At 51.8% G+C, this 11940-nt stretch overlaps 1 protein-coding gene across 1 annotated transcript; it reads right to left on the reverse strand.

The window, feature by feature from the left end:
• Positions 1-241: 241 nt before the first annotated feature.
• Positions 242-1863, reverse strand: FOXB1 (forkhead box B1). Its single transcript, XM_037835393.1, has 2 exons — positions 1772-1863; positions 242-1494 (listed from the first exon to the last, which is right to left on the reverse strand). The coding sequence occupies exon 2, from the start codon at positions 1435-1437 to the stop codon at positions 460-462; it is 978 nt and encodes a 325-aa protein (XP_037691321.1). The 5' UTR covers positions 1438-1494; positions 1772-1863; the 3' UTR covers positions 242-459.
• Between the last annotated feature and the right edge of the window lie 10077 nt (positions 1864-11940).

Here is an 11940-nt window from a genome sequence, read left to right on the forward strand (position 1 = left end):
CAGCCCTCAGTGGGGGCATCTGTTCCGGGAAACCTCTGAGGCTGTTTGTCTGGTCTCGAAACTGCGCAGAGTTGGCAGCTCCGAAAGCTGAGTCCTGCCGATAGGGGCCGAGAGAAGACGCGCTTTTCTCCGCCAAGGCGGGCGGCAGGATTTTCCCCACCCCCACCCCACCCGCCTCTTAAATGGGAGGGGGTTTCGGGGCCCCGGAGATGGCGTGGCTTGGCTCAGGTGCCTCCGGCCTTCCTCTCTTTGGGGGCCAGGGCAACTCCAGGCCCATCTGCAAGTTTGTGTTTTGTCTCCTACGTCCAAAACAAAGTTCTCGTGAGGGAGAGAGTTGGCCGAAGGTGAAATGGACAAGTTTGGGTGGCGGCCCCAGGTCTGGAAGGGCTGGTCTGGGGGCCGGGGAAAGCGAGAGAGCTGGCGGGAAGGGGAACCAGAGGAGGCGCCGGCCGCTCCGGGTCAGTGCACAGCAACCGAGTGCAAGGCGGAGGTCGGGCTGGTGAGCGTCTCGCTGGGGGTGGCGGGGCTGCTTTGGCTGGTGGCTGTTTGCGAGGATGTGGGGCTGAGCGAGGGCGGCGAGTTCGAAAGCAAGGTGGGGATGGGCGCGGGCAGCGCAGGCAGCGCTGGCACGGCGGCAGGGGTGGGCTTGATGGGCACGGGGATGGCGGGCAGCGTCTGGCCCGCCGCGTGGCACAGTGGCTTCAGCGGCACGCCGTAGGCGCTGTAGTCACCACTCGCCATGGAGATGGGGGTGGTTGAGTCGATCATGCCCGCGGAGCCATACACGTGTGGCCAGCCGGTGCCCAGCGAGCTGCCCATGGTAGTCAACTGGTTGGGGAGCGGGTAGGCGGCCGGCATGGGCTGCATGGCTGAGAAGGCCAGCCCCCCCGGCATCTTGTACTCGCGCGCGATGATATTCTCGATAGCGAAGGGGTGCTTGAAGCCCGAGGGCTGTGCCACGCCGCCCAGGTTGTAGGCGGCGGCGGGCATTTGTGGCAGATGCGTGCCAGAGGCGGCAAGCGCACTGAGGCGCAGCTTGGCTTGCTGCTGCAGGTACTGCGCCGCGTCGGAGGGCTTGCTGGGCGCCAGGTGGTCGGACTTGAGCACCTTGAAGCGCTTGCGGCGCCGCAGGAAGCTACCGTTCTCGAACATGTCCCCGCAACTGGGGTGCAGCGCCCAGAAGCTGCCCTTGCCGGGCTGGTCGGGCCGCCGCGGGATCTTGATGAAGCAATCGTTGAAGGAGAGGTTGTGGCGCAGACTGTTTTGCCAGCGCTGCGTATTCTCCCGGTAGTAGGGGAAGCGGTCCATGATGAACTTGTAGATCTCGCTCAGCGGCAGCATCTTCTCTGGCGAGCTCTGGATGGCCATGGCGGTCAGCGATATGTACGAGTAGGGCGGCTTCTGGTCGCTGTACGTGTTACGGCCGGGCCGAGGCATCTTCGTGCTCGCTCACTAATTTCTCTGGGTCTCCGCGCGCCTGCGGGCTGCTCCGATCTGAAGGGTAGTGGGGAGGGGGGTAATGGGGGATGGCATAAACGCACAGATACCGCGAGGTCAGCCCGGCCAAGAAACACACTTCGGGGTGGGGAGTAGGGGCTGTGTCGCTGGAGCAGCCGACGCCCGCGCACTGTTGCCAGCAACTTTGCGCTCAGAGCCGGGTGCGGCCAAGGGACCGGGTGGAGAAAGCCCACCAGCGGCGCAAGGGTCGCAGGGAAGTTAAGCCGGATCTGGAGCGGGGATGGGGGCAGGGACTGATCCGAGAGCAGCTCACCTTAAAGTTGCTCCAAGTTGCGCGCCAGCATCCGGGATCGCGCTGTAGCTCGCCACGTCCTTTTCGGAGCACAGCCCGGGCTCAGCGTCCTGGCTCGGCTGGGCTCGGCAGCTCAGCCCCGTATCGCCCGGTGCCGCCGGGTCCGCAGCGCTCCTGGCGGTGCGCCTTGTGGGCGGCCGAGCTCCGCTGTGGTGTCACGGCGCGGGCTGCAGCAGCAGCGGCCTTGGGACTGCGGAGGGCGCTGCTGTGGGCTCCGCGGCTCCTCTGAGCTAGGTGGCTGCCTCCATGTCCTCCTTCGAACCATCTGATAGTTTTAAACGATGACAGGAGCAGAAAAGACCCCTGTAGCGGCGCTTCATTAATGTGCCACTTCTTAGCTATCATATGACAATCGCCTTGGGAGGAGGAGGAAGAGGAGGGGGAGCGGGAGCTGCAGAGGGAGGGGACTGAACGAGAGGGGAGAGCCTGGCCAGCTCTGGTTTCTTTCACACCTATTTACATGGACACCTTGGCCAATAGGAATCACTTCCAGCTCAAGACTGGGCGAGGGGGAAGAGCCTTGGCCACCGGCGGGGAGCTGGACGCGCCGGCCCCGGTGCGCGTGTGAAGGTATGAGGAGGCGGCGGCTGAGGCTCGGGGAGACAGGCGACCACTCACTTTCACAGATGGAGCTGCCGCGCAGATGATGTTTGACGGGGAAATTGCCTGGCTGGGGTATTCTGTTTGCTGTGCATTGTATTGGGTTTGTATTGTTAGCTGACTTCTGGTGGGGCTTTCACCTGAAACAGACCCTTTTCCTACGCCTCGGGGTTGTTGCATGTGTTATTATAATGAAAATATACGCCCCCTCCCCTCCCGCAGTCCCCCAAGAGGCAGGCTGAAGTTTGATTTGATCTTCCTAAACTGCTGTCTCAGCTCTGCGTAGTTGGGTGTGTAGCTTTTAAAAATGATGGGGTTGGGAAAAAAAAAACAAAAACAAAAAACTTAGAATGTAACCGGACAGCCCCATGAAAAAGCCCCTTTTGAATCTAAACGAATTGGCCAAATTTTAAAAATTAGGGGTGTATATCTGGGCGACTAGTCACGGTCTTCACTTGAGAAGTCTTCCAGGAATTCCGTTGGATAGAGGCGCTGGGGCCATTGGGGCAGATGGTCTGCGGACTTTGGGAAGGCCTAGGTTTGTTCGACCCGCTTTATCACAAGATGAACCGCCAGGTTTCTGGCTTTCGGCTTCCCCAGGTGGTTTGAAGCTTTAGGAGACAGGTGTTTCCTGGGAGTTTGCATTTTACAGCCGGAACTTTCTCTCCCCGCCCCCCCCCCATTTTTGCATAGGGAGGACCTATTTAAGGGTTAGAGAGAAAGCTGCCTGGAATTCCGCTAAAAGAGCAGTACAGTACCTTCTAAGACTTGCAAACTACTGATGAGTTTTCATCCTTTGGGGAGGAGAGGCGGGCTGGAGTGCTTCTCAAGTCCCACCCTCCCCCCCCAACCCCTGGTGCAGCAGTAGGGTCCTTTGGTTCGGATTCGTCTTGGGAGGGTTCAATGAATTATTATCATCATCATCATCATCATCATCATCATGATCATCAAATTGCTATGGAATAGTGAGTCCATCCCGCATCCCGCTTGCCTGAACGCAGCCTGCAAATAAGTTCCCACAGGATTCTGCACATTCTCCGTCCTTTATGATTTTTTAAAGGAATTAATTCTACCGTCTTTTTAAAAACTCAATTCCTACAGCCCACACAGAATCTTCAAAGTCCGAAAATGTTAGAATTTTTTTTCAGGAGGTGTGTGCCTGTGTATATGTGGGGCTGTGTTCTAAGTGTGAAGTCTAGATCTTTACCTGATATTAGAAGCATTATTAGTGAAGCTGCCGTGGTTAGCATTTTAACAAAAAGATCTTTCAGCGCGCACATGCCACACATACAACCCCATTAACCACAGTTTAGGAGGTGGTCAATAACTCACCAAAACGTAACTTAAACACGATGAATTTAGGAGATTAAACAATTTCATTAATATTGAAATGGCTCCCGCGTCTGGGCTGCCTCGCTTGAGATGCAAGCGCACGTTTTTCAATATTAACAGAAGTGCTTGAAGGAAAAGAATAATGTCACCTTCTTAATTCGGAAAAAAATAACCAGGAGGAGGAGGTGGGTGCGAGGGGGTGGGGGAAGGACACTGACCTGTTCTGAGGACACAGTTCGAGAAGGGCAGATAAACCCTTCACAGATAAACCAATTGGACCCGGATGGAACCTCGGCCAAGCTTCGGCAGGAGGCAGCTGTATTTCCCGAGTAGCGCACACTTTAGCCTCTAGCTAGGTGCCGAGATTTGGGGGTTACTCGATGCGGCCTTGTTCCGCTCGGAGGTCCTAGGGAAGGAGGAGCCCGGAAATCTGAGGGGCTCACGATGTAGAAATAGTGGGGAGGGCTTGTGTTTCGCAGAACGGAAAGGTGCTGGGCCACAGCTTTCCTGCTCCAGACGACAGCTGGTCTCGAAAGTGCAATGGAGGGGTTGGTTTCCTGTGGACCCGGCAGGAGCGCTCCAGGGGAGGAGAGGCACCAGAATGGAAGCCTGCAAGAATTTTTGGATACTCTTAGCAAATATGCGCATGGGTTCATACCAATATATAGGTAGAGACATAGATAAAATATTAAGAGTGGTTGGATTCAGGATGTGGAAAATTGAAGAGTGAAAGATCGGTGACAGGAAGATACTCTTTTCTACCCGGTTTGTGTGCGTTTTGAGGCGAGGGAGGGAGGTAGAGGGGAGAGAAGTGTTTTCTTATTTTAACAATTGGCATTTTGTTGCTGTGCAAAGGGCCATTGTATAGCTGTCAATATCATTGCCCAGAGTAAACAGAAGATTAACTAAATTCTAAGAGTGGAAACGTTCGGGTTAAAAAAGAAAACGCAAGCTGGAATAAATCTTTGTCCATCTCCCCGGGAAAGTTGTCACTACCAAGTTTCAGACGTGAGAAGATACAAGTAGGAATTCGTACTGAGGACTCTTCAGTTTGGCTGGGGTGGGGATGGGGCAAGGCACATTCTCCTTGGCCAGGGTTAATTAAGTTAATCGAACCTAACAGCACACATTTGCTTTGGGTGGGGCGGGGAGTTGTGTAGTGCAGACAGATTCCAGCTAAGGCATATGCTTTGCTACAAAATTGTAACTTAGTTCCCGCTGGAAATCTACAAAGCCTAGGGGAGAGAGGGGGGATTTGCATACTATTTACAGCGTTTTAAGACTAGCATTATGAAGAGGAGAAGGGAAAGAGCGCTTTCCAGAAATCTTGAAAAGTGCATCAGAGTCTATTGTGTAGAACCCAAGGCAAATAGAAGCTTTGGGGTTGGGGGGAGCACACATCCGACCCGGAGGCTTAGGGAGTTGTTGGGAAAACTGTATAAAATACACATAAGTCAATTATATCCATGTGCAAACCCATTGGAAATCTCTTTCGTGCAATAGCCATTCATCGCCTCTGCAGAGCCCACCACAGACCACCTTTCTGCTTGGAGGGTTCGCAATAGCCTCTTTTCCCACAAGCTGGACCACACACGGTTACAGATTTCGTAATAATTTATGCTAATTTCCCTCCATAAATCCACAATTCGCTTCAGTGGCACCCGGGTTGCTGAGGGAGTAAAACAGAGACAGAGGGGTGACAAATACAATATTGATTTTGATTCCTTCTGTTGTCAAGCAGGTGTGTGTGTGCGTGCAGGGTGGGGCTACAGCTTGGGGGCAGGGGCTCCAAGAGAACCGAGAAAACCGTTCCGAGCTTCGGCCAGCTCCTCCATCCACACTCTAGAAAATAACGCACCCTAGTTTGTTAATATTTACCAAACACCGACGGGAGGTGGAGGGAAAGTACCCGGCAGCTTGTGAAAGTTTCCCAGGCGCCAAAAACAATACCCGCTTTGCCCACTTTGGAAAGTCAACTCCACGCTGCCTGGAGCGTTTCGGCTGTCTTCCTTTGCCCCCTCCTCCTTTCTCCCTCAGATTCTCCTCTCTCTCTTTGAATTCCTCCCGCCCCCAGTCTGAGTCACTCCCTCCCCTTCTCCTTTCTCCCCTTCTCCTGCATGCCTGCCCCTCTCTCCCCGCTTCTCATCACTTTTTTCCTCTCTACTCCACTTCCTTCATCTTTCCTCCCAAGTTGACAGTGAAAGATAGCGCGGCGGGAGAGGTTGGTTCAGAGCTTGGCGCGAGGTAGATATTAGGTTTTAGGGCCTTGCGCGTCTCCTCCGGCCCCTCCGCACCTTCCAAAGCCACCTCTGGTGTTTGGCCAAAGGCTCCTCTTGCCCGTGCTCTGAGAACCCGCGCTAAGGCACCGCGCGGTCGGGTCGGTTATTCCTCACCAAGTCTGCATTTTGGTGGCGTGAAACTACTTAGCTTTCCTTTCAAAAGGATTTTGTTCCCGCTTGTTTCAGTGTTATTCAGCACTAAAACAAACTCTCTCAGTCTGTCAGCAGTCAATTAAAAAAAAATTGTCCTGAGTAGCCTGGAACACTTGGTCCGTGGACTCTGGCACATTTTCCTCCCCCCACCCCACCCCCAGACACACGCACAGTGCATCCTGGCTTTAACGCTCTGGCTCTCGGAACCCGGGGGGAACACACTCAGCGAGTTTTCTCCATCGTAGGACACCGTGCAGGAGCGCGCTCTCCAGAGACTCGCGCCCATCTGGGCGCAGTGTCGGGGAAACCTATCGGCCACGAATCCCTCACAAATGCCGGGGAGGTTTGAGCCTGCACTGTCCTGCTGCTCCGACCCTGGAGGGAAATCTAACTGGCTGAGTGAGAGAGGCGGGTGCTGGGACACACTTTCGGCTCCTGTGGCAACGTAGAAAAAGGACTCCGGGCCCACCTGAGCGCCCCGAACGCGGGGCAGCGGGAGGAGCGTACCTTTTTTCCCAACTAGTGGGAAAGAATGTCTGCCAGGGAGCAGTAGAGCCATCTATTTGATTGATTGGGTGACCGAGCTACATGGGTTTGGATCTTAATTCATAACAGAGATTAAAAGAAACAAAAACCACCAAATTTTGGTGAGTGTATATTGCCTAAAATCAGTTCTCCCCTCCAGTATAATCCTGCTAGGTTCTAAGAAAGGCAATAACCTCCACCTCCTGCTCACTCTTTACTCCCATCCAATCTGAGGGGGTCAACCTAAAGCCGATGTTGCCGGCTCCTTTGCTCCCGCCAGGCGAATTTACCCGAGAGCAGTAAGGCCTCTGGCTGTGGCCCGGGCACTTGGTGTAAATCCAAGTTTTGCTTGAGGATGGGGCGAAGGGGGCGGGGGGGAAGGGGTTCCCAGAGCACGGGCAACAGCGGGTCACACTTTAGCAGTGTTTCCCAAGCAGCTGAGGCAACTTGGAAAGTATGGTAGACCCGGTTTTCCTCTAGCTCAAGTACAAAACAAACAGTAGTCAGCATTAGGTGCTGATCCTGCTTGTCCTCCGTCCTCAAGAAGCGCCAGCTCGGGCCCTTAGCGAGCCAGCAATTTCGATGCCTATAAAAACAGCCCTGCTCGGCACAATGCCCTGTCTTTGGTATGGGTTTGCCAAATACCGTTTGGCCTTTGCTTGGCAGTGGTTTGCCCTGAGACCTCAAGGCTTTAAAGCCTTACTTTCCAAATCAAATCTCTCCATTGCACAAACAATTGCATAGCTTTAAATTGGGCATTACCAGCCCCACAAATGTATTTGTCCAAGAGGTTATTTGCAAAAGGTTGGTGGAAGGCTTTTTTTTTTTTTTTTTTTTTTTTGGTAATTATTGTTACACTGTTACACCTTCCCCATAAATTTTGCTCTGCACTGTGCAAAATAGAAGAAACAATTCAAATCTATTATTATTATTATTGGAGGAAATATTGCTAAAGCCTCCTTGGTATTGAAGGGATTAACTTGCTTTTCTCCCAGACCCTAACTCTGGGGTTAAGACAGCAGTAGATCAACTGTATAATGTGTGCACTGTTCGCTCATTTGTACAAGCAGAACAAAGGTTGGACTAAGCCAAATTGCATTGCACTTGTGAACCGAGTCCCGATGTGAAGTATCTTTTACAGCGGGGGGAATGAGAACAATTTTGCGTATGTCTAAAAGGGAATAACAAAGCCACTTTCTCGAGCATCTCAAAGTGAAGTAGCGAGGCGTGACATTCCCAGGGTGAGGAGGGACAAAAGCAGGGTCAGGGGGATGAAAAAGAGAATCAAACAGCCACTTTCACATGTCTGCCCTCAACTGCTGCACCTCTCCATAATAGGAAACAAATGTTGTAAAAGGGGGGATTGCTCCCATTCATTCAAAATAGCAAATGATAGCTAAACAACATTGTCAAAACTGAATCAACTTCTGTGCAGTACCACCCAGAAAAAGGTATTGTGCTTTGTTTAATAGCAGGGTGGAGCAAAGGGTCTTTTTCATGAGGAGGAGGGAGAAAAACACCCTATACTTTTCATATCAATTTTCTTTGTTGGGAATTGCTTATTTGCTCAGATTTTTAAAACAGAGAAGTGTCTCTGGCTAGGAACCCACTCTTAAAATGTTACTTTTCTGGAGGATTCTTGGAAAAGCGGAAACCGGAAAGCAATTTTTAGCTTTATAAAGTGTTACAGAAACTTCCAAATAAGTGAGGAAAATGTTTAACCTCCTTTGAATGTGTTTTCTGGAAAAGGTCGGGTATTGACTGCAGTAGAATACTGAAGAAAATCCTAGACAGTAGGCTAAATGTTCTTTGCTTACAACCTTGAATAAAATCCCATTCTGTGAGTACGGAGGCATCTAAAATGAAGAATATTTTGCATATGTAATATGTTGTGGGTGTACGCCCAACAACATATTTAATTTATTTTGAAGCCTGAGAACCTGTAGGTCTCCCAGTCTTAAAACCCGGTGCTTTTGCTTTGTTTGTTCAGGCTGACGGGGGAGGAGAGCTTAACCGGGACGGACGTGTGCAGTATGTGTTTTCTTAATGGCAGAAGCAGGTTTCACTGAAGACCACAACAGCCTTCAGATGTAATAACTCGCTGTGTTCCTGGGAAGGTTAAAACTATTTGATTTCTCTCTCTCGGCAATCCTCTCCTCTCCAGCCCCCCACCCCACCCCCGATCCTTTTTGTTTTTTTGTCTCCTTGTGTCCCCTGCTGAGCTGCCACCCACAAAGCGAGTTTGCAAAAGAAGGAGAGGAAAGAAAGAAAGCGGCTGATCCTTACTGGCCTCCCCCAGCTAAGAAAGGCTAAGAGGCGGGGCTTGGCAGGGGCAGGGCCTGCAGAGCCGCGGCTATTCGCTGCCCCTCCTTGGCCGGGTCCTTCCGCTCAGGCGGGTCTCACCTGGGACAGAGGTTTTCGCCTCTTGGGTCCCCGCACCCGGTACAGACTCCCCGCAGCGCGCCCCTGCCCTCACTAGGGCCCTGCTCGGGTGCCCAAGCAGCTCCGGCACCCAGTTTGCTAACTCTCGGTGGGTCGCGTTTTACAACAAGCGGGGGGGGTGAGGGTAGGGGTGAGGTGGGGACCAGGGTTGTCTGGAGTGCTTACGAACTCCCCAGAAATGGATTCATCGTCCTCCAGGTTCCACTTATCTGTTTTTCTTTCTCTTTCCTTCCCTCTCTTCCCCCCCGCCCCCTCCCCAAGCCGTCAGCCCTTTCTCAGACTCCTTTCCCGCAGCTGTATGGACACCAATTTTAGGTCCGCAAACTAATTCGCTGCCTGCCCAGCAACTCAACCTGTCCTGGAGTTCCCACTGCACTTCCTGTGTACCCCAGTAGCCTAACCACCTTAGCGAGGAAGAAAGGAAGAAAGGAGGAGGGGACGGAGGAAAGGAAGGAAGGAAGGGAAGAGAAAAGCCAAAACCCCCGTCCCACTGTGTCAACGGTGTGTGGGGAAAGTCGGATAAATCACCTCGACAGTTCATAGGATCAGTGGTTTTTAGGAGACTTTGGCCCTTCCAATTGCAGCCGACTTCGTTCATTGTCATCCCCGCCCCGCCCCAACACAACAAGCCTAGTTAGCAACCATCCCCCGCCCCCCAATATTACCTCCGCATTTGTTTTATCTAATAGTTGCACTAGAAAAGAAATTTGGAGATAGGTAATCTGCACTTCCACTTTTCCTTTAAAGAGCCTCCTCTTCTCCATCTTTTGTGTGTATCTAGAACCATGGAGCATTTAATGATTCCAAAAAGGCTAATCCACCAAGTGATTCTCTTTAGAATGATAACAATTTATTTATGGTAGCTATGGCTATTTGGTGGAACTGATGGCTTCTCTGACCTAAAGTAGGCTGCTTTTTCTTCCCGTGCCGACAGTGAAGAAAACCTCTCACTTCTCGCTCCACTCCTGAAGGCACGTTGGGTTCATGGTTTTTAACTGTTGAACCTGAATGCCTTGAGCTTGGGGAAGATATCGATCTTTTCCTTCCACTCGCCCATCCTCTTTTCACCTAATTTTTCTTTAATTGCATTATTTTTTTAGAAAGCTACACACGAAGGGGGTATAATAGATAAACCATACATAGTTCCTTCCCTTTCTCCCCGTCTTGTACCTCTTTCAAAGAGGAAGAAGGAAGCCCGTGGGTCTCATAGGTTCTCCAAATCTTCGGTAAATTATTAAGAACTTAGGCTTTGCGTCGCGTCCGGATCCTCGCGACCTGTTGATGACTCCGAGTCGCGGAGTGCAGAGCTCCTCGTCGAAGTTGGTTATGTAAACTGCTTGTGTATTTCACATTATCATCGCGCTTTCTGGAGGCAATGTAGATTTTCTAAAGATCTAATGAATAAACAACCAGCAACTGCTGGCGGTGTAATTTACATTGTTAATGCCTGCATGTGTATAATAAATATGCATTTGGTGTGTCTTCAAATAAACTCTTTTTAGTTTCTAACCTGTGGTGTTGTTTTTTTTTTTTTCCAAAAGGAAGGGGAGAGGGGGTGGTGGTGCTCGTCTTTCCAAGGAACGGGAATTTATTTCACTGGCTTGGTTCTGGTGAAAATCGTTTTGCGGCCGAGCCCAGAGGTATGGGTCCGCCGAGCCCAGAGATATGGGTCTGCCGAGCCGGGGTTTCCCTCCACCCGCGGAGGTGAGCTCAGCTGGGATGCACCCCGGCAGTAGGCTCGCCAAGAAAGGGAGAATTCGCCCAGGAACTTAGCAGCGCGGGTTTTGGGGACGGCGGCGCTTCCTGCAGGAGTGGGAGCAGGGAGAAAGAGGACAGTATCCACAGGATCGGGGCATCCTCCCCCAAGCTGTCGCCCTCCGGCAAAGAAGAGTCCAAGCGACTTCTCTAAGATCGCACACTGGGTTGGGAGAGTTGGGGTTGCGGCTTCCACAACCTCTGGGAAAAGTTTCCCTAGGAATTTCCCCACCGACGACGTTTCCCTCCGCGCCCCTGTAGGCAGCATTTCGGACCAGTCTAAGTGGCCGCGGGAAAGAAAGAGAGGGAGTTGGTCCCCGGCCGCAGTGCCAGACCCACTCGCCTCGCGCAGAGCAACCCCGCAGAGGGCAGCAAGAATTCCGACGCTCCTAGGAACTATGGCCTCCCAAGCCGCGGGGTTTGGACCGAGTTTAGCTGTTCTCAGAAGCCGAACGCCCTCCTTGAGCCGCTCCACGCCGCTTATTTGAGGCTGGGCGCCTACGTTTGATCTCTCTCCCCTCCACCAACCAGGTGCCACTTTCTTAGCTCGCTCGAAGGCAAATGTCTCATCTTTCCCCGTCCTGGATCTGGAATACATTATTTTAATGAAGTCTATGGCGATTTACTTTCCTCTGAGATCTGTTCCACGGTGCAATTAGGAACGTATTGGTGCTAGCTCATATGAATATTCAAGAGCGTGTCAATTAATTAGCAGACAGAGGAATCTCATTATGGTGCTCAAAACCCTTTTAGTGTTAAGCAGAATTAAGGGGATATTTGGCAATGCGCTGGATTAGTGAATATTTTACTGTGCACTCATTTAACTTCATTATCATAGCACTTACACTACTCTCTGATTTCATTAATTAAATTGCTCATTAATTCGTCCAAAAAGGATAGAAGTTTTAACGTACCATACAGTAACTTGGAAAGTAAACTTTCGCCCTGCTCGGTGTTCGCTCCCGGCCAGCAAAAGACAGTAGGCGGTTTGCATAGCCGAGAGCGAGGCGCGGCTCTCCTCTCCCTCCGCCCCGTAGTTTGGGG

Source organism: Choloepus didactylus, chromosome 4 (assembly GCF_015220235.1).
Source record: "Choloepus didactylus isolate mChoDid1 chromosome 4, mChoDid1.pri, whole genome shotgun sequence".
Lineage (NCBI taxonomy): Eukaryota > Metazoa > Chordata > Mammalia > Pilosa > Megalonychidae > Choloepus > Choloepus didactylus.

Coding starts and splice junctions, on each gene's coding strand:
- FOXB1 (XM_037835393.1), bottom strand. CDS start 1,437: ATGCCTCGGCCCGGCCGTAACACGTACAGCGACCAGAAGCCGCCCTAC.